The 23,310-nt window shown below is 41.7% G+C and overlaps 1 protein-coding gene across 1 annotated transcript in view; it reads left to right on the top strand.

Annotated features, from left to right (window-relative positions):
• DEPTOR (DEP domain containing MTOR interacting protein) overlaps window positions 1–23,310 on the top strand; it is a 171,252-nt gene that overhangs the window by 107,033 nt on the left and 40,909 nt on the right. Inside the window, exons 5-8 of the mRNA XM_002710752.5 lie at window positions 12,252–12,437; window positions 14,306–14,440; window positions 16,512–16,582; window positions 18,369–18,473. Coding sequence (XP_002710798.4) covers window positions 12,252–12,437; window positions 14,306–14,440; window positions 16,512–16,582; window positions 18,369–18,473 — 497 coding nt within the window. The remainder of the gene's footprint in view (window positions 1–12,251; window positions 12,438–14,305; window positions 14,441–16,511; window positions 16,583–18,368; window positions 18,474–23,310) is intronic.

Consider the following 23,310-nt stretch of genomic DNA (forward strand, 5'->3'; position numbering starts at 1 on the left):
AGGGATATAGTGATTCTTCCCACTATACCTGCCTTCCCACCCACTCTCCTACCCCTCGTCTTCCTCCCTCTCCCATTCCCAGTCCCATTCCAACATTTTTTGAGTCCTTTCTCCTCTTTTCCACCTTCTCTCCTCCCTTCAGCCCATGAAATAATTGTGAGTAAATTATAATTTTTATGTATGTGAAGTGTTATTGTTTTAGCAATATTGGTTTATGACTTAGGCCCTGAAAGCAACTTCCTGCATTCATATCCTCTACTTAACGTTGTCAGTGCTAAGGAAGTAATTATTTTAATCCTCTGACTCACTGTTGTTGACTCACTCCTTCTCTTGAAGAATTCTGTATCCCGAGCACCTAGGGCTGTCCTTAGGTGGAGTGGGCACTTAAAAACAATTGCTTAATGTTCTTGAATCAAGGACCCTTGCTGTTAGGGAACAAGGCTCCTTCAATTACCGCCTCCCTTTAGGATTCTGTGAGTTAGATAGTTACGGCGTTAGTATAGCTCAGGTTTTCTTTTAAAAATAGCTTTATGGAGCTGGCACTGTGGTGTAGTTGAAGCCACCGTCTGCAATGCAGGCATCCCATATGGGCCCTGGTTCAAGGCCCAGCTGCTTCACTTCTGATCCAGCTCTCTGCTGTAGCCTGGGAAAGCAGTAGAAGATGGCCCAAGTCCTTGGGTCCCTGCACCCACAAGGGAGACCTGGAAGAAGCTTCTGGCTCCTGGCTTTGGATCGGCACAGCTCCAGCTGTTGCAGCCATTTGGGGAGTGAACTAGCAGATAGAAGATCTCTATCTCTCTACCTCTGCCTCTGCCTCTCAAATAAATAAATATTTTTTTAAAAAAGCTTTAAAACATAATCCATTCTCAATTCATTCTTTTCTCCAGACACATGATTAGAAAGCATCATAGTAATGAGAGGTCTTCAAAAAAGTTCATGGAAATGCATGTCATGGAAAAATTATGCATGGACTTTAAAAAATTTTACATGAAAATTAACTTATCTTTTACTTCCATTTTCATGAACTTCTTGAAGTACTCATTTTTTTCAATCTTCATAATTTTTAAAATATGCCACATATTAGATTATATCAGGTGCTTCGATGCTGTAGGTTTGTGGTCTAGCAGGAGCAGAGACAAAGCAGTGCCATTCTCTGGCCATGAGAAGCAACTTGGAGTTGATATTTTGTTGACAAGGATGGTACAGCACTTCTATAGGTTGCATTTGTTTACCTTCTCCAAGCACTACATCTGGGGATGTTTGTCCTTGACATTTTTCAGAACTATTAAGCAATGTTTATGGATACTAACTAATCCTTTTAAAACAAGATAAAGTGGCTGGTGCCACCCACATGGGAGACCCAGAAGAAACTCTTGGCTGCTGGATTCAGCTTGGTCCAGTTCTGGCTGTTGTGGCCATGTGAAGAGTTAACCATTTTATGGAAAATCAATCAATCAATCTCTCTCTCGCTCTCTTCCTCTCATTCTGTCTGTAACACTGCCTTTCAGGTAAACAAACTTTTTTTTTTTTTTTGACAGGCAGAGTGGACAGTGAGAGAGAGAGAGACAGAGAGAAAGGTCTTCCTTTTGCCGTTGGTTCACCCTCCAATGGCCGCCGTGGCCGGCGCACTGTACTGATCCGATGGCAGGAGCCAGGTGCTTCTCCTGGTCTCCCATGGGGTGCAGGGCCCAAGCACTTGTGCCGTCCTCCACTGCACTCCCGGGCCACAGGCAGAGAGCTGGCCTGGAAGAGGGGCAACCAGGACAGAATCCGGCGCCCCGACCGGGACTAGAACCCGGTGTGCCGGTGCCGCAAGGCGGAGGATTAGCCTAGTGAGCCGAGGGCGCCGGCCATCAGGTAAACAAACTTTAAATAAGCAAACAAAACACAGCAAGATATAGAGGTCAGTAGGAGATAAGAAAGGGAGAGCAAAAGGATTGGAGCAGGAGGGTTGAGGGGGAGACTTGTGTGGACCATACCAGGGTGCTGGTTCAAGTCCTGAGCTGCTCCACTGTGAATCCAGCTTCCTCCTAATGCACCTGGAAAGGCAGCAAAAGATGGCCCACGTGCTTAGATTCCTGCCACTCATGTGGGAGGCCAGGATGCAGTTCTTGACTCCTGGTTTGGCTTGGCCCAGACTTGCCTGTTGCAAGCATTTAGGGAATGAACCAGGGAATGGAAGATTGTGTGTGTGTGTGTTTACATATCTTTCTCTCTCACGCTGCCTTTCAATGTAATACATAATTAAATGATAATAAACAGATCTTTTTACAACCCCATTCTGCATGACCCAGAAAGATCCTTCACAGCATCCATCCCCTTGGAGAATTGAGTGGTACCTGCCTCTGTGCTGTGGAGTGCAGGGATGACAATGACGCTGCTAATGACAGCTAGTGAGGGTCTTCTGTCTGTAGAGTGACCTTGATGACCTTTTTCACCTTGACACTGGCAGTTTGGGTATTGGTCATGACCCCCTCAGCCCCATCCTTGCTAGTCTCCTTCATTGTTGTAGTCATTACTCTATCTGCCTTTGGCTTTAAATGCCTGTTTTACTCTTCTAAATTGATTGTGTAATTTCAAACCTAAGACCGTTCTCTAAAAATACTGGATGCAGTGCCATCCAGGGAACAGTTGATGTCTGCACAGCTCACCTTCTCCCAGGATCACACTGCTGGATTTCTGTGCTTGTTTTGTCCTGCCTGTGAGCTAACTATTTCCCAGCAAATATCTCAAGAATGAATGAAAGTATGTGACCTTCCTCCTTCCACTGGATAAGTAGCCTAAGATATCTTTTATATTCAAAGGGACTTGTAGAACTCAAGGTAGCAGGTTTTGCATTTGTCCTTGGGCTCCATATGTGAGTGGAGTATTAGCTGATTTCCTTCCTTTTAGACAATCAGCTTTTATTTCTTTGAGTCTGCTAAGATCACCCTAAAAATTTAGAAGGGAAACAAGCATAGCCACATTATCCATAAAAAGAAGAATATATCTGTACTGTATGGCTTTATTATTTTGGTAGCGCAAATGACATTTCCCTCTTGATTTCTGAGAAGTTAAGGTGTGCAGTAAACAAGGATCTGTTTTTTCTTTCACTCAACACTGAGTTTGGTGCTTCTAGAGCACTACATGAGATCCTCTGTATTAATATGACTCCAGCTTTCTGGCTATGCCTGCTTTTCTTATTTTATATCTCATTTCATAGCAAGCCAAGCTGAGTCCTGAGAGAATTCCACCAAGCCAAAGAGAGGACTTGGAGAAATTATCAATTGGATGAGTAAAATGTTGTCAGTTTTCAATTATAACTGTTAAGAAGATCCCAGCTGGAATATTAGATATTGAGTATGGCTCCAAACACTGTCTCTTCTAATGCTCTTCTTGTTTAGAGATAAATAGTTGTATGGGAGTTTATCAAACTGTATGTTTAACATTCACTGTAATAGGAAGGTCCTATATAGCTTTGGGATCTGAGAAGTGAAGAATTGGAAAGTCGTCCAGAATTAGAATCACCAGTGAGCCATTCTGTTAGATTTTTCTTTCTTTCTCTTTGCTTTCTTCCAAATCGTGGATTTTTCCCTATGTTCAACAAAAAGTAGCAAAAGATTTTTGAATTTAATATGGAGAATGTCATGTTAAAGTCTAGAACAAGTGAGCTCTTCTCTTTCTGGAAAATAAGCTGCAGGCATATGCTATATGATGATGTCTCAGTGACAAACTGCATGTGGAATGGTGGCCTCATGTGACTATACTGCCGAGTGACACTGTGGCCAGCTTAGTTGTCTTGGTTTGTCATAAGTACACTCCATGATCCTTGCACATGATGAAATTGCCTCAGGATGCATTTCTCAGAGCACAACCCCATGGATAAGTAAAATCTGACTGTACTTGTACATATTTAGCTGTTGTTACTTGTTGAGACTCTCTATATATGTAATTTATACCTATAAAAAGTAGCATTTGGGGGCCATTGTTGTGGCTTAGCAGATAGAGCCACTGCCCGTGGTGTTGGATTTCCATGTGGGCACTGGTTCAAGTCCTTGCTGCTCCACTTCTGATCCAGCTCCCTGCTGATGTGCCTGAGAAAGCAGGAGAAGATGGCCCAAGTGCTTGGGCCCCTGCACCCACAAGGGAGACCTGGAGGAAGCTCCTGGCTCCTGGCTTTGGATCGGCACAGCTGTGGCCATTGCAGCCATTTGGGGAATGAACCAGTGGATGGAGAACCTCCCCCCGCCCCCCACCACCTCTGACTCTCTGTAACTCTCTCAAATAAACAAACAAATAAATAAATCTTTTAAAAATAACTAAAAAGTAATATTGTGATTTACTAATTTAGTTACCTACTAAAAAATTAGTGTCTTAATACACTCCTCCATTTCTTGTTTTCTCTGGAATTCTGAGATTTACAAGATTTAATTCTTTTAGTGGGATTCTTGCTAAATTTGAGCTGCATGTCTGATTAAGATTTTGTTTTTTCATGAGTAAAAACTTAACAGATGCCATGCCAAATGTCTTACATAAATTATCCCATTTCTTGTTTTGTATTGAAACTATGCAAAAAAGCCCTTGAGACTTGAAATGTTTATTATTCAGCATAAGAGTTTTTAACAAGTTCCAACTTGTTTTGCTCTTAAATGAAAAAATGTCTCTTTTAACAGTAGTGAGGAACTTTCAGACAAGATGAAGGCGTCATATTGCTATCATAACGCTGTGGTAGATAGCTGGACAGTGCATGACAATTAATAGGTGCTCAGTTTGTTGAGAAAATGAATGGGTGTCACCTGTGATTTGCGGATGCTACAATATGGCTGTCAATCTGCACTCCTTCAACTTGTGTGATTATTTTTGTCTTAGGGCTAACACACACACACACACACACACACACAGCAAATGTGTGAAACTCCATGTTCATGTCATTAAACTTATCATCAGAGAGAGAAGCAAAAGTGCCTTTAAAGATAAATCACTTAATTGACAACAATGTAAGTGATATATATAATTGTCCCTTCTCTATTCTGAGAAGAGGACTGAACCTGAGCAGAAGAATGCACAGTTACCTTCATTTCCCAGAGGGTGGCTACTCCTGAGGCACTAAAATCTAAATCACTCGTTGAAAATTGAAGTGGAACATTAAATGCAGTATCTTATATAAGTGAATTTTCATAAGCCAAATGGCAACATACCAATGTGCAAACAGTTAAAATAATGATTGTTTATGAAATAATCAAGGTACAATATATTGTCTGGATCTTCCAGATCCAGTCCTCATTTCCCCTGATTTCATAATGTTTAAAGTTATGTATAGTAGTGGAGAAAGAATGTGATGAGTAAAGAATATTTAAATTAAACTCTGTAAATTTACTCTCTTAGTTGTATGTGACATAGAACTGGGGAGATGGAGGATGGAAACACAATGTAAATTAAATTAAATTCTGGGTCAGTAATTAAAACCAGAGGAATCATATGATTAGACTGGCAGTCAAATTTCCACTTCAATTAAAATGCTTTCAATGAAATTTTCTTTGTTATGGAATTTGTTTGGGTTCAGAATGCTTCTCTGAAGTTATTGCTACCAGAGCCAATGTTTTGTGTAATTCACTGTGCCAGCAGAAAATACTAGGTGTCACTAAATATATGCAGAGCTACTTATTAGCAAGTCATGATTCAAGATACTCTTGCCAAAGTCAACTTGAAGGGTTTGAAAATCACAATAAATTCAGAAATGATTGCCAGAAATAAATTACCTATTATAAAATTATAGTATATGAATGTAGTGATAGACTACATTTATGTAAAAATATAATAATCTAAAAAGGAACTACTGTTTGTAGATATTATAATCAAAATGTAATTGGTTTACTTTTTGGTTTACATTGTGTTAAGTGAACATATCCTGGATCCAAGAATGGATTATCTACTAAGAGCATGCAGAACTTATAGTGAATTAAGTATAGCTGTCTTTGAGGCCGACACTATTCACATGGCCAAAGTGAGTACTTTGTCATTACCCAAAGACTATGAAACACTCATGTGAATCACTAGGTCAAATTCTGAGACTCTGGTGTTCATGTAAACAGAAGAACTATTGATTAATAAATGTGATGATAAAACAACTACAGCTCTCGATGACATTTGTTGGTTTGGACCTAGAAGGGGTGTAATGCTCTTTGTGAAGTATCAAAGGAGGCTGTCAACCAGATAACATTAATAAAGGGATTAATATGTTTATTAATGTGTTGTTTTAGATTATTTTCCTAGTGGTTTTTATAATTTTAAATTTCACAATGCAAAAAATGTTGCTAAGACTATTTAAAAAAAAACTTGTGTTTTTTTTTTTTTTTTTTTTTTTTTTTTTTTACCATCATTTCATAACATACTAGAGAAGGAAAGTACCTGGCATTTAGACAACCTAACTCAATGCATGTTAGTTGAACAAATGGTTGAGGGACTGAACAACAGAAGTACTGATGGTATGATTTCATAATAAGCAAATGTTTATGTGAAATATATTTGACTTCAGGAAAAACTAAGTTCATTGTCCTAATTGTTCTAGTTTCCCCATAGCCCAGCAAACCTTTTGTAACCTACCACAAGCTCCCAGATTGGTTTAGGGGGAGCAGCTGCACACTGTCAGCAAACAGCTCAGTTACCTTTGCTGTGGGCATGCTGCTTGTCTCTGGCTGTCATGGCCAATTCACTTCTAGCTCTATATTGAGGGCCTACTCCAAGCCAAACACAGTAGATTTGAGGATGACAAAGTAATGAAGACACAGTCTAGGCTCACAGAGTGACCTGATTTAAAAATGAACAAAACAACTTAACAGATACCTCATTAAAGAAGATGTACAGATGGCAAATAATCATGTGAAAAGATACTTCACACTGTGTCTCATCAGGAAAATGCAAATTAAAACAGTGAGGTACAGTTACATACTTAGGAGAATAACAAAGTCCACAACACTGACACCACCAAATGTGGGTGAAAATGTGGAGCAAAAGGAACACTCATTCATTCCTAGTAGAAATGTAAAACGATTCTGTTTTTTCTTATTTTTATGCGTAATTGCCAACACTTGGGAGCAACCAAGATATCCTAAAGTAGGTGAATGGATAAGTAAACTGTGACACATTTGGACAATGGAATATAATTCAGCGCTGCAAAGAAATGAGTTATCAAGCCATGGAAGACACCAAAGAGCCTTAAATGCATTGGATTAGGTCAAAGAATCCAGTATGAAAAGGCTGCATCCGTGACATACTGGGAAGCAAACTATGGAGACAGTAAAAAGATCAAGGGTTGTCAGGGTTTGTGGAGAACAGATAAACAGACAGAACACAGGGGACTTCTAGAGCCATGGTGCTATTCCTCAGTGTGCTGTAATGGTGGATATGTCATTCTCCATTGTCAAAACTCATCGAAAGCACAACATCATGAGTGAACCCTAATATAAACTATGGACTTTGATAATCTGTGTCAATGGGGGCTTATCAATTATAATAAATGTACCACTCTTGATATTTGATAGGGGGGGGTTATGGGTGTAGGGGGACCAGATGTACATCCTACTCTGTAAGCCTAAAACTAGTGTTTTAATTGTATGTGTTTAAAAAAAAGAGCACACACATACACACACACACCACATACAATAATGGCTAGGGTCCAGATAGACAGTACTCCAGAGAAGATATCCAAGTGAATTATAAGCACATGAAAGCATGCTCAACCTCATTAACCATCAGGGAACTGGAAATCAAAACTACAATAAGACACTACTTCATACCTACTAGGATAGGTATAATAAGAAAAGACATGGGCCTGCGCTGTGGCGTAGTGGGTGGGGCTGCTACCTGCAATGCTGGCATCCCATATAGACGCCTGTTCATGTCCCAGCTGCTCCACTTCTCATCCAGCTCCCTGCTGATATACCTAGGAAAGCAGTGGAGGATGGCCCAGCTGCTTGGGTCCCTGCACACATGTGGGAGACCTGGGGAAGCTCCTGGCTCCTGACTTCAGTAAGGCCCATCTATGGCCATTGTGGCCATCTGGGAAGTAAACCAGCAGATGGAAGATCCCTCTCCCTCTCAACTCCACCTTTCAAATAAATAAAATAAATCTTTAAAAGAAAAGTCAGGCACAACATGTATTGGCCAGGATTGGAGAAGTGGTAAACTACTACATTGCTGGTGGGAATGTAAAATTGGGCAACCGTTTTAGAGAATAGTCTGGCAGTGCCTCACATGGCCAAATATGGGGTTGCCACGTGATCCTGCCAGTCTCCTCTTGGTTGTAGAATAAAGGAAATAGTAGGAAACTGAAAAGAAAGGAAGCATATGCCTATATGAAAACTTTTTATTGCAATCCAAAACTGGAAACAACTAAAATTTCCTCAACTGGTATGTGGATAAACTAAATGTGATATATCCATACAAAGCAATATTATTTGGCAATAAAAAGAAATGAAGTTTGATGCATGCTGCAACATGGATGAACTTTGAAAACACTTGCTAAGTGAAAAAAGCCAGTCACATTGCATGAATTGCTTATAGTAGGAGAGTTCATGGAGACAGAAAGTAGATTAGTGGTTGCCTAGCACTCCGGGTTATAGGTGAATGAGTTATGTATAAATAAAGCTGTTACAGAATGCATACAGAATGTCTCAACCACACTTTCACCTTTCTTGGTGAAATCAAAAGCAAAAAGTGAAACAAAAGCCTTTCAATTTTCTCCAGAGCTGCAGGACTTCTGATTGCCTTTATGAAGCAGCAAGACAGAAGTTTCTGTTATGGCACAAATAACAATCTAATTCAAAAAGAATAGAGAAAAACTGCATTAAAACTCCACATTGCATAACTTCAAACAAGCAGAATAGGATTACTACTTTTTGAGACAGATTGTGTACCCAGTGTTTTTTGATATCCAGATAATTATTTTGGCTTAAACATTGATGTAGCATCTTCTGTTGACTGCGCTGTGTTGCTGTTTTCTGCTGATACAGTTTACAGGTTTAGGACTCTTGAATTAGTTTTCCAGTCCATTTAGCGGATTTTTTTTCTCGCTTTTTAATTAATGGACATAAAATTAACCTATAATAAAATACATATCTTAGGCCGGCGCCGTGGCTCAATAGGCTAATCCTCCGCCTTGCGGCGCCGGCACACAGGGTTCTAGTCCTGGTCAGGGCGCCGAATTCTGTCCTGGTTGCCCCTCTTCCAGGCCAGCTCTCTGCTGTGGCCAGGGAGTGCAGTGGATGGCCCATGTGCTTGGGCCCTGCACCCCATGGGAAACCAGGATAAGCACCTGACTCCTACCTTCGGATCACCGCGGCGGCCATTGGAGGGTGAACCAACGGCAAAGGAAGACCTTTCTCTCTGTCTCTCTCTCTCACTGTCCACTCTGTAAAAAAAACAACAAAAACAACAAAAACAAAAAAAACCACACAACAACACACATCTTAAGCATTTAGTTTCATATATACATTCATGTAATCATTATCAAAGTAAGACATAACCTAAACCACACAACAACACACATCTTAAGCATTTAGTTTCATATATACATTCATGTAATCATTATCAAAGTAAGACATAACCTATCTTCATAATCCCAACAAGTTTATTCTTGATCTTGTCCAGTCACCCCTTTACTTGCCACCTTCTGTTTTATATCACTATAGATGAGTTCTGCTCATGTAAATTAAATCATTCAGTATATGTGTTTTATGTCTGGCTTTTCTCAGTCGGCTTACTGCTTTTTGTATTCACCCATTTTATTTCATGTATCAATAGTTCATTAATTTCCTATTGTTGAGTCCCATTTTGTTGTATGAATATGCCAAAATTTACCTTATCCACTTGCCTGTTGGTGGATATGTGTGCAACTTTTAGGAGCCATAAATAAGGCTGCAATGAACACTTCTGTGAACATATGTTTTCCTTTGTCTTAGGTAGAATTCTACAAGGATAATTGCTGAGCCGTTTGAATAACTTTATAAAATCTTTTAAACCATTTTCCAGTCTGGTTTAACCATTTTATATTCCCCCAGCAGAGTGAGAATTCCAGTTACTCCATGTCCTCACCAGTATTTGGTGTTGTCTGCTCTTTCACTTAAGGGATTCTACTGGTTATGGAATAGCATTTCATGGTGCTTTGAGTTTGCATTTCCATTTTGACTACTGAGATTCTTCCTCTTCTCTTGTGCTAACTGGACACTGCTACATCCTCTGGAAGTCATTTAAGTCTTTTGATTTTGAGAAAGGACTTCAACATGATGTTGGGGAATTTGCAGAATTCCTGCTTACTTGCTAGAGATGAATATGATCCAAGGACATGGCTTTTGAAGCTGATGTCCCACACTCCATAACCCAAGAAATTCAGTGTCCCACCTGCTCCATGAATTCGAAGTATAAAATTGAAGGTGCAAATAGATCAGTAAGATATAAATGGTAATTTGTAAAATTATGTATAAATTCAGTCAAATATCCAAACATTAGCAGTTCTGAGACATTGTTTCAATTTTGAAAACATTTTGTTTACTTATTTTTATTTGAGAACCAGAGGTGGGGGGAGAGAGAGAGAGAGAAGAAATCTTCCATCCATTGGTTTACTCTGCAAATTCTCACCACAGCTGTGGCTGGACCAGGCTGAAGCTGGGAGCCCCGACCTCTATCTGGGTCACTCACATTAGTGTCAGGGACCCACATTCTTGAGTTTTCACCTGCTCCCTTTCAGAGTGCACATTAGCAGGAACCTGGATCTGAAGCAGAGCCAAAACTCAAACCCGAGGACTCTGTTATGGGATGTGAGCATTCCAAGGGGAGTCTTAACCACTTGAATCAGACACCAGCCACTATTTCAGTTCTTTATGAGAATATAAACAAGCATGAGAATTTTTCTCACAAAGGCAGAGAATAGTGGTTTGGAACTTAGTCTGCAGGATGGGATACTAGAATTATATTTCCACCTCTGCCATTTTACTGTGTATTCTTTGAGAGACTTACTGTTACTTTGGGCTTCCAGGTTCCTCATCAAAAATTGGGAAGAAAATAACTATCTATATCGTGGCTGTTGTAATTAAAGGACTTAATACATATAAGACACTTAAAATAGGACTGGATCCACAGAACATGCTGGATGGGAGCTAGCTTTTGTCATTACTGACTTTGAGTTGACACACTAGCATGATTGCATCATATATTTTCCTTAGGGATAAAGCATATTTTATCATTCAATACCATTTATTTAATCATTAAATAAATTTGAACAGCTCCTTTGTGTGTGATTCCATTTGTACAACATTATAGAGATAGAGAATGTGTTAGGGAGGGAGTTCCTATTATGGTGGCAGAGTTTTTGGTACTGATTATGATATTTACTTTTTATCATCTAGACACATACACAGGCACACTCACACACATTAATGAGTACATGTGAAAATAGTGAAATCTGAGATTGTCAGTATCCTCCTTTGATATGGTACTGTGCTGTTTGGATGTGACTATTGGAGGAATCAATGAAGGATACACAGCAAATCTGTGATATTTGTTGCTGAATTTCAAAAATATAGTTTTATTGAGATATACTTCATATACCTTACAATTCACTGATGTAAAGCATATAAATCTGTGGTTTTCAGTGTATTCACAGAGTTGTGTAATTATCATGACAGGCAATCTTAGAACATTTTCATCACCTTGGAAAGAAATCCCACACTTTGGCTAATACACCTTCCCCTGCAGTCCCTGGCACCCACCAATGTTCTTTGTTTCTAAACAATTTCCTGTTCTGAATCTTTCATCTGAATGGAATCACATAATGTGTGGTCTCTGTATTATTTTTGCATCTAATTATTTCAAAATACAAAGTTTAACAAAAGGAATTGAGGTGTTGCTATTAGGACCAGCACTGTGCTGTGTGCTGGGAACGTGCAGCTAAATGAAGCCATGATTGCTGCCCCAGACAGCTTATAGTCAAGGAAGAAAAGCAGAAGAGGAAGTGGAAAATGAGAATGTAGTGTGGTAGGTGTGCTGTGGGAGGCCACACGGGCCAGGAGAGAATTGGGAAAACCATAACTCAGGTTTCGGTTGGGGGCAGGTACAGTACCCCAGAGGGATTGGTCATGACTCAGGGAAGGAATTGGGCACCATGTGTGGATGGCATCTCTAAAAGCAAACTTTTGTCCCTGTTGGCTGAGATTTTCCTGCTGAAGTTCTCAGTGGCCCTGCCGCCAGACAGTCCTCACCACTCTTCTTCTTCCTAGTGTCCAACAAGCACCCATTTGTGGACAGCAATCTTCTCTACCAGTTCAGAATGAACTTCCGTCGGAGGAGACGACTGATGGAGCTTCTCAATGAGAAGTCCCCCTCCTCCCAGGATACGCACGACAGTCCCTTCTGCCTGAGGAAGCAGAGCCACGACAATCGGAAATCCACCAGCTTTATGTCAGGTATGCCAGTTCTGTTGTGTTTTGGGATGCTGTATTTGTCTTTTGGGAAATTGTAGAGTAATAATTCACTTTCGTGAAATTCTGTTCTCCAAAAAATGTTGTTTAAATTGTAACTGAGAAGTATGCGAAACAAATTAAAAAATGCACAGCCAATCTAGATGACATGAAGTCAGTTTTATAAAATTTTGTCCTAGATTTATAAAAGACCTTTCACTCTTGTTTTTCATTTACAACCAATTCTTACACATAACCTATGACTCAGTTTTCTAAATCACAACTTTGAAAAGCTATTGTAAAGGTGAATAAAAGGAAAACCACAAAGGATTCTCAAAAAAATTCAAAGAAATTGCATATTATGAAAAGCTATGCATGCATTTAAAACATTTTTGGCATCCAAATAAACATCGATTTATTCAGTTTTTCTGAGGATGTTTTGAAGTACCCTGATACACAGATAACAACTAAAAGGCAACTAGTTATCAATCAGTCACTAAAGTTTGATACAAAATCAAGGGAAACTCTGAAAAGCAGACTCAGGAACTAAGCAACATGACATCTTGTGGAAGGTAACCATCTACAGCTAGTGATGGATGGCCACAAGGATAACGCCTGCCTCTAGAAAAGGTGAATTCGAAGTAAGTGCCATTTTGCTTAAGTGCTTACAAGGGTTCTGTTAACTTTCCTGAAGTTAGCATTGCTTTAAGGAAGTTTTCGGCTTAACCTGCCACCCCATGCAAAATTAAAATGTCACGTGTTGGTATGAATCAGCTGACAATGAATGCACAACTAGGTATGACGATTTGTGCGTGCTCCAGGACCTGAGTCGAGTTTGGTGCGTGAATTTTCTCATTTAATTCTCACAGTCACCCTGTGATAAAGAACTTCACCCATTTTACACGTGAAGAAACTAGGACACAGAGCAATGCAGTGGCTTAAGCCAAGGTCAGAAAGTGCTGGGCAGAGCTGTCTTTCTCCATTGTTTATATTAAACTGCCCACTCCCAACCCTGCACAACCCAGTGCTTCAGACACAGCTGTGTGGAGAAGAGAATGATCCAAGAGCTGCTGTGGACAAATGAGAGCCTTCTGAGGGTCAGAATCCTCCCCTGGGCCAACTGACCAGATAGAGAGGACAGGCCAGTTGTATGTCTCTTCATACTGGGTTTTCTGCAAGTCTAGTAAGACTGTTCACTTTCTCCCTGGCGCAGAGGGATGCCTATTTCTTAAGAGCACCCAAGGGACCTAAACAACTGACATCAATGAGAATCTGGTAACTGTGGTCTCATAAAGCCAGAATTTACTTTGCACTTCCCTTGTGCCAGACACAGGAAGGGGTGGTCTCCATGGCTTCCATCATTTAATCAGACACCTACCCCTTGTGGAGAGGCAGCTTACTCCATAGCAGGAAGAACTGAATGGGGGAAGTTGAAGACACTTCCTCACATGTACTTTGAAAGCCAGCTCTGGGTGATCCGTGGTTTAGTATGAAATCAGGAGACATTTATTACCACTGTCAATTCATCCCATGCATGACCAGCACTTAATTTACACCTTAGTGGGGACTGCTCAACAAGGATTTGGTTGTTCTTGAAACAATACCACACTTTCATGTACACTGTAGAGTCGTACTTTGTAGCTTTCTTCTCACTTTCCAGTTGTGGAAATTGAGGCCCAAAGAACAGAAGGGAATGGCTCCGGGTTGTCCAGGTTGTGAGTGATTAGCAGAGCCACCACTCAGGTTCTTGTTTTTCTGACTCCCAGGCTAGAGTGCTTTGTTCTGGCCTTTCTGCACCTTGGAGCTGGAGGCTCAGTGTGCTCTAGGGACCCGAGGCCACTCCCTCAGTGACTGTGTGTTTTCTGCCGGCACAGTCAGCCCCAGTAAGGAGATCAAGATCGTGTCAGCTGTGCGGAGGAGCAGCATGAGCAGCTGCGGCAGTAGCGGCTATTTCAGCAGCAGCCCCACCCTCAGCAGCAGCCCCCCTGTGCTCTGCAACCCCAAGTCTGGTGAGTGTGCGTAAGGTGGACCCACTGCTGACCCTGGTGGTGCGGGTGGATTCTGAGACTGAAGGAGCCAGGAGTTTGATGTCTTACCAGGGCATGCTACTGCATCCCAAGTGCATTAGCAGGAAGCTGGATTGGAAGCTGAGGTGGGACTTCATCCCAGGCACTCTGGTACGGGATGCAGGTGTTCCAAACATGAGCTTCACCTGTTGTGCCACAACACCCATGCCTCTTACTCATTTTTGAGAAGCTTCTACCTCACTCTTGACCTTGTGACATTCCCGGGACCCATTGAACTCATTTGCTTTTTTGCCCCTCAGACAGATAATTTGAGCTTCACCATCTGACATTTAAGAAGTAATCACCCTATTTACACCAGGGTATCTTGTAGTTCTGTATATAAATACCCTAAGCCAGACACCCCACACCCAAATTCTGCAGATATTGTCATAATAAGTATTACCAGGAAGAATAAATAAACTTCCAAGGATATGAAAGAGAAAGCCAAGGAGTAATTCCTTAACCTCAAAATTTCAATGTTTTTGGACATAATAATGAGAAAATATGTGATAAAATAAATCACCAGCACTGTTGCCAAATCATACAGTGTGATTTCTGTATCCAAATTCATAAATGCCAGAGGGTGGAGGGGGAGCTGTCTGACAGGGAATAAAAGATTGCAATCCTCAAACATGGAACTTCTCCGTCTCTCTGTCTGCTGAGAGTCTATTCCCATTGTGAGAGTTGACCCATCCCTCTGTTTTGGTGAACAGAAATTCATTTTCCTTTTCTAAGCTTCTTGTAAGCAAAAGTAATAATCCCAGCCACCTTTCTCTCCAACAAGAAGCACTCCACGGCCTCTCGTTGAGAGGGTGCCCATGTGACTAGCAGGCACTCCCACTGCTGCATGCTGGTTTCAGGCCTGGCTGCTGATCTCCGAATGCTGCCAGCACTCGGGGAGTCAGAGGCTGGATATTTGTCAGGTTAGGCCCCACGCCCTAGGCCCTTTCATTGCTTTGTGGCAGTTCATGACATCTATGTAACTTGGGTGTAATGATCCCAGTCCTGCTGTGGAAGCTGGGGCAGTCACTTCTCCAGTTCTCGTAAGCACAGGATGGATGGGAAAGTCCGCTGCTGGTGGGTTTTTAGGCAGATGGCAAGTCAGAAATTGGCTGTTGGCTTTGCCATCTTGGCCAACAGTAGTGAGTCAGTGAGTGCAGGCATCTTAGTGGTGCACCCACTGTTAACTTTGGAGCTTCTGAGCCCTGCCATGTGCTTACAGAGGTAGCAGAGCTCAGGAGGGAATGAGTAGCACAGCGTCCAAGGATGTGGGTGCTGGAGACCAGTGTCTGAATTTGATGGTAATCCTGCTGACCATTAGCTCTGTGACCTTGGACATGAGCAATTTCACTTTTCTAAGCTTCTTAGTTGCTTAATGGGGATAATAATGAGTCTAACTCATACTTTATATGATTTGAATGAGAGAATATATTTACAGCACCTAGCATGGTGCATACTGAGTACTCTGTTGAGTACTCAGAAAAGTTTTCCAGCATCACTACTCAGACCAAAAGTAGTCCTTGGTGTTAATAAGGAAATAATATTTTCATGTATGGGGTGTTAGGGGAAGGAAGTTGTATGGGGTTTGTGCTTGAAATGTGACTCTCAGACTGCTAGCATCAGGTTTTCTTCTACCTTTGAAATGTATAAATCCATGTGGGGGTTTCAAGGGAAGAAATGGTCTCAAGAATTAGAGAGCAAGATGTTTTTCTTAACAGATAATTTCAACTGCCCCTCCCACCTCCCTACCCCCTACCCCCACACCCCTCCACCCCCCACATTTCCCTTCCCTTCCCTTCCCTTTCTTTTTCCTACCTCTATGAGTTCAGATTAGGGTTATTAATGTTAGCTGAGGTTTTCTGTTTTTACTCAGAGTAGAACCTGGGAGGCAGGGGTCTTTGCCCCTTCTGCTCTTGGGTGGGTGGTCACATGCAGACTGCTCACTATCTGATGAATAGGTGGGGGATGGAGGATGGGGAAGTGTGGATTGCCTGACATGGTGTCTGTCTCACAGTGCTAAAGAGACCCGTCACTTCAGAGGAACTCCTGACCCCCGGGGCTCCATACGCCAGGAAAACATTCACGGTAGGCTTCTTATGTATGGTGTGCCTCTTCCTTCTGTGCCACTTGGTTTTCTGTGCCAAGTCAACGTGCAGCTTGTAAACTTAAGACTTTTCCTATTTTTTTTTTTGTTTTTAGCATAATTATAGTAGTAGAGTTTCTTGGCCCTAAGATACTAATGTGGATTAGACAATTAACATTCTTTTTGAATGGTCTTTAAAAAAAAAGATCTCCATTATGCACTTATTCTGATATAATCATTGATATGAAGGCAACTGTTAGTGTAAGTGAAGCCAACAATTCCTTCTGAATTACAGTTAATGCTTTTTTTTTTTTTAACTTTATTTAATGAATATAGATTTCCAAAGTACAGCTTATGGACTACATTGGCTTCCCCCCACCCCCCAATGACTTACAGTTAATTCTTAAAATCATTTGAAACGCTGGAGGAGTCTTACAGTACAGACAGGAAGCTATGGGATATATTGTTCTTTGCCTGGGACAGCATGCCTTGAGGTAGATATGCAGGCATCTGCCTGGGAAGCCCAGTATCCTAAGCACCTGTGCCTTCCAGGAGGTGTTTGTGCCCTCCCCTGCCTCCTATGCGCCCCAGTGGGTTTCTTCAAACAGTATTAGTGTTTTAGTGACGTCCCCTCACTACTTCCTTGCCCTTGACACTTTACCTCGGTCTCCTCACGTCTACTTCGAGATTCTCTTCAAGACACTTCTCTGTCTCTGGCTTCTCACTTTTCCTCTGGGGAAAAAACTTATTTCCCTACTCTTCAGGCTGCAAACATGTGTCAACAGCTACTTCCTGTGCTGAGCACTGAGGAGTCCACGTGAGAAAGGCACTGCTATTAAGTCTGTACCAGGGAGAAGGGCAACCCATACATTTGGCATTGAAATTAATTATAATGCACAAGTAGCAGCAAACTCTAAAACGGTTGAAGTGCCTAAAAGTCTTCTTGAAATTTTCCATTGAAATTTCAATTTACTTCGCCATTTTTCCCCAGCCTTCAGCACCCAAGAGACAGTTGATTGTATTTAGACGGTATTCACTTTTGACTTTTAGTTTAAATGCCAGTGTTGCTAATAAATGATTGTGATGTGTCTCTGTGTATTTCAATAGGGATGTGTGTTAAAGACAGGTGTGTTAAAGAGCTGCCCAGGGTGCATAAACACCAGTTCTAACCATGATTCTGTAGGAGAAGACACACTCTCATTCCAGACAACTTTTGGGTCAGAGTCTACTTGTCAGTTGTGAACTTTGTGCGCTTTTTCACTTTTTTTTCTTGTTAGATAAATTTGGTTTCAGGAAAGCCCAGAGTTTCCATATTTCCTGACATTAGTAATTTGAACTGTTGTTCTGGACCTCACTGACAAAGCAAGATTGAGTGTATCATTTGGGTCTGGGAGGAAAAAAACAAACTTGGATAGAGTTTGGATGTGGAGAAAAAGCACAAATCTGACCCATGCCTTCCAGTTCTTCTGAACTTCATGTTGGAATGTTATATTCTGTTGAGTAGCAGCCTAAGAAAGAGGTACTCTGTCACTTGCTTCTGGAACCACACCCTAAAAAACAGCTTCTTTTGGCCTTATGGGTTACATTTGCAACCACATCTTCCAAAGGGATTGGCCTGAGTTTGTGGTTGGAGGAAAAGTGTTCCATTCCCCTGAGAGGGTAGAGATGAGATGGAGAAAAGATACATCCTGACACATCCTCAGTCTTGGGCAGGTTTCCTTCTATTGGGAAGCCAGGCAAATTGCCAGGGACTGTCTGCCAATTGCTAATTGTGGTTTTCCTTTCTAGATTGTTGGGGACGCAGTTGGCTGGGGCTTTGTGGTGCGCGGAAGTAAGCCATGCCACATCCAAGCCGTGGACCCCAGTGGCCCTGCAGCTGCAGCAGGAATGAAGGTACCCAGGAGAATTTGCTCACTCTCTGTTGTACTAGTTCTGGGTTCTTCTGGCTGAATTGCCATGGTTCTGATTTGGGATCCAAAAACCTCTTACATTGTACCTGGTCTGTCTTTGCTTTCTCTTTCTTCTCCAAAGCCCTAACCCTCCCTGAATCTTCCCTCTCTCCTAACAGCAGTGGCAGGACACCTCTAACCTTAGTTCCTTGTTTAGCGCCACCTTGACTTTCTGTCTCTGAGTGGTTTCATCCCATTTCTGTCAAATTTCCTTTTCCCTTTCTGAATGGGGTTAAAATGAAGCTGAGAGTGTCTGATGTAATGACCAGGAGAGAAAGTTTTCCTTTGGTTCTGCATTCTTTGTCTCCAGCCTCCCTTGGTTTTCCATAGTTATTCCCTCAACCAATGCTGCGTTTGAAAAAGTATATGTTTACTTCAAAAAGCTTGTGAAAGGTATAACTAAAATTAAAGTTTATTTTCTTATAAAAATTTTTGAGATCTGTGCATATCATGGGTCATGACAACGTCTGTGAAAATGTATGCTGTGGCAAAATATACCTATATATATATATATTTTTTTTTTTTTTTTGGACAGGCAGAGTAGACAGTGAGAGAGAGAGAGACAGAGAGAAAGGTCTTCCTTTGCTGTTGGTTCACCCTCCAATGGCCGCCGCGGCTGGCGCGCTGCGGCCAGTGCACCGCGCTGATCCGATGGCAGGATCAGCCTTTTTTTTTTTTTTTTTTTTTGCTTCGTATGCTCTAGTCTGCACCACTAGCTGCACACACCCCACAGAAATGCACCTTCCCTAGATTAGAGGTAAAGGTGTTTTACATATATAAGATTTAAGCAACAAGAAATGTAGGAGGGTACTTCAAAAAGTTCATGGAAAATAAAATTAAAATATGCTATTTGGTATCAGAAGTTTTGAAATATAGGCCCTTGCCCTGACTGTTGATGAACAACTTAATACGTTATCCCTCTTAGTATTATTTTTGTTTGTTCTACTTAATACTTTTGGTTGAATACTGTAATCAATACACAGTTATTCTTAAGTGTTGAAACTTAACTGAAAAGTGATCCCTGTTAAATATAAGAGTGGGAATAAGAGAGGGAAGAGATGTACAATTTGGGACATGCTCAAGCTGACTTGCCCCAAACGGTAGAGTTAGAAACATACCAGGGGATTCCAATTCAATCCCATCAAGGTGGCATGTACCGATGCCATCTCACTAGTCCAAGTGATCAATTTCTGTTCACAATTGATCAGAATGATAGGACTAAGAGCCAAAGGGAGCACATAAACAAGACTAGTGTCTGCTAATACTAACTGATAGAATAAAAAAGGGAGAGAACGATGCAACATGGGAAGCAGGATACACAGCAGACTCATAGAATGGCAGATGTCCTAAATAGCAGTGTGGCCTCAGAATCAGCCCTTAAGGCATTCAGGCCTGGCTGAAAAGCCCATGAGAGTATTTTAGGCATGGAAAGCTAAGACACTCTGGCAAAAAACAAACAAACAAACAAACAAAAAAACCCTAAATGAAAGATCTCCGCGAGTGAGATCCCAGTGGAAAGAACAGGTCATCAAAGAAGGAGGTACCTTTCTCTGAAGGGAGGAGAGAACTTCCACTCTGACTACGACCTTGTCTAAATATGATCAGAGTTGGTGAACTCAGGGGGCTTCCATAGCCTTGGCAGCTCATGACAAGAGCCTAGGGTGATTACTGATGCCATAAACAAGAGTGTCAATTTGTTAAGTCAACAACAGGAGTCACTGTGCACTTACTCCTCATGTAGGATCTCTGTCCTTAATGTGCTGTACATTGTGATTTAATGCTATAACTAGTACTGAAACAGTATTTTACACTTTATGTTCTGTGTGGGTGCAAACTGTTGAAATCTTTACTTAATATATACTAAATTGATCTTCTATATATAAAGAGAATTGAAAATGAATCTTGATGTGAATGGAAAGGGAGAGGGAGCGGGAAAGGGGAGGGTTGCAGGTGGGAGGGAAGTTATGGGGGGAAAAAGCCATTGTAATCCATAAACTGTACTTTGGAAATTTATATTCGTTAAATAAAAGTAAAAAAAAAAGTGGAGACATAAAGAAATGTAGAGAAGCAGGATTTATTCAAAGCAAAGGAAAAGTGCAGACAAGCTTGAGAGTAAGAAAAAATGAACAGACAACCAAAAGACAAAAAGATTCAGACAAGAAAGAAAAAAAAAAAAACCTTCCCAAAGCGGGGGCAGGAAACTCCTCTCAACAAGGTTAGGCTGTGTCTCTATACAATCTGGAGGATAGGAGGTGATGTCTGGGGTGGAGTTTAACTGAATACTCAAAAGCGATGAAGTTTGGAGTGGGGCTTGGCTACCATTTCTGTGCCTTTGTAAGTGTCATGGCATCAAGTGCATGATGGAGTGGGAGTACCAGCCTCGGTAATTTTATTAGAATGACATTATGATGATCTAACAGTCATTGCATTGACACATCCTGCAGCCATATTGGATATTTCCAGTTGGTGCTGGTTCTAAGTTTCCATTGTTGTGGAACTTGTGGTTTCAGTTACATGGAAAGGCTTGGTGGTACATGGAATGCAGGCCTGAGTGGTGTGCAAAAAGAGAGACTTGCGTGGTTTACAGAAAAGGAAGTGATTTTGAATGGTACACAGAAAAGAGGTTGCCATGTGAACCAGGCTGGGCTGTTATGCTGGGGTTGGCCACAGCTGTCCTGCACAGGCTGCTAGAACTATCCTGCGTTCTGTTTCACTGAGGCTGTCAAACTGGAGGTCACCCGGATCTGTCGATCAGTGACCCACAGTGCTGCACACATTGGGTGGAGCTGTCCAGTAGTGGCAATTACTACTGCACGGGTCACCGAGAGCTGTCAAGTGATGACTTGCACTACTCTGCAGCTGTAGCTGTCAAACCGTGGTTTGGCTGAGGCTGTCAAACCTCAGCTCTGTCTCCTATCTGACACTATCTGCCTTCCTAACTCAGAGATAACTGCTCTTAATATTTTAAAAAATTAATTCCATTTATTTGGAATGTAGAGATGTAGAGAGACTCTTAGAGACAGACTGATAGATCTCCCATATGTCAGTTTACCCCCCAAATCTCCTAAACAGCTGGAGCAGGGCCAGGCTGAAGCCAGGGGCTGGGACCTCAGTCCAGGTCTCCCAGATGGGTGACAGGGATCCACCCACTTGAGTCTCACCTGCTGCCTCCCAGAGTACACATTAACAGGAAGCTTGAATCAGAGTTGGAGCCAGGACTTGAACCCAGGAACTCCAAAATGGGATGTGAGTATCCCAAGTGGTGTCTTACTTGCCGAACCAAATGCTCGTTCTTACTGTTAGCAATTTTTTTTTAAGATTTATTTTATTTATTTGAAAGACAGAGTTACAGAGAGAAGTAGAGACAGAGAGAGAGATCTTCCATCTGCTGGTTCACTCCCCAGATGGCCACAATAGCCAGAGCTGCGCTGATCCGAAGCCAGGAGTTTCCTCCAGGTCTCCCACATGGGTGCAGGGACCCAAGCACTTGGGCCATCTTCTGCTATCCCAGGCCATAGCAGAGAGCTAGATTGGAAGAGGAGCAGCCAGGACTAGAATGGGCACCCATATGGGATGCTGGTGCTTCAGGCCAGGACTTTAACCTGTGCCAGCCCTCCTACTGTTAACATTTTTAAAGAAGCGTCATTGCAGTATAGTGGCATATGATCCAATTTAGCACTCTTAGCATTTGATTGATATTCTTCTAGATGTCTCCCATCCATATATATGTCTACACATTGTTTTTGTCTATACAGAAATATGGTATTAGGGGATGTTGAGAGCATCTGTTTTCTGCTTCAAAACACTTTCATCTAGCTCACAGTTTTGTTCTGTCATTTCTGAAACATTTCACAGAGGGTATTGATCTTTTGATTAGCTGGGACCCTGGGAGGTGTAGAAGTCTTGAAGACCAAAGATCGTTCCTCTCATGTATTTATTGATTCATTCAATGCCTTGGTCTGGTCCATCAAATCTTTCCCTGAAGCAGAAACCAGCACAGCAGCAAGCGGTGCCTTGCATCTTGGATCTCCATCTCCCAGTTTCCAGCACCTGCCCTCTGCCAATGATTTACACCTGAGAACAAAGGTGGGCCGCAGAGGGTGGCTCCCAGGAGCAAAGTTCACTGTTAATGCCAGTCTCAGGGATTAATGCTGTTGTAATTAGGGGCTGATTCTGCCCCCTGATTTGAAGACCTTGGTCACGAGAGGCAGGCCCATGCCCACCAAATCCTGCGCCTTGGGCAGCCTGGAAGCCTTGCTGGCTCAGATGGTCTCTATTAGAATCCCTCCTTACCTACTCAGAGCTGTGGTGGGCACAGCACCAAGGAAGCTCCAAGCAGGAAAGCTGGCTGGGATCATAAAGGGCGAGCACTCATATCCATGCCAAGGCTGCATTTTTTCTTTTCTAATGGAACTCTTGGCTGTAGGAAGGCGTTTATATTTTATTTCCACAGTAAAGTACCTAGGATAAGTGATTCTTGGCACAGTAAACCAGTTCTGAGCATGCACTCACTTGCATGTGGCCTTGACTTAAAGCACATTTCCTTTGAGGAAAGCAATGGATGTACATTGCAGCTACAGACTTCACCCTGCTCAGTCAAGTGTACAGTGAAAGTAATTGATTTTAGTTCATCTTCATTGATTAACATGCATAATCACTCTGAGCACCATGAATTAATTAACGCTTTAGGTTACCTATCTTACTAAACTGGCTAGCTGGTGTATTTTTTTTTCAATTTTATAGGCTAGTACGTCATATGGTTCATATTTTTAGTGTGTCAG

This window comes from Oryctolagus cuniculus, chromosome 6, assembly GCF_964237555.1.
Source record: "Oryctolagus cuniculus chromosome 6, mOryCun1.1, whole genome shotgun sequence".
Lineage (NCBI taxonomy): Eukaryota > Metazoa > Chordata > Mammalia > Lagomorpha > Leporidae > Oryctolagus > Oryctolagus cuniculus.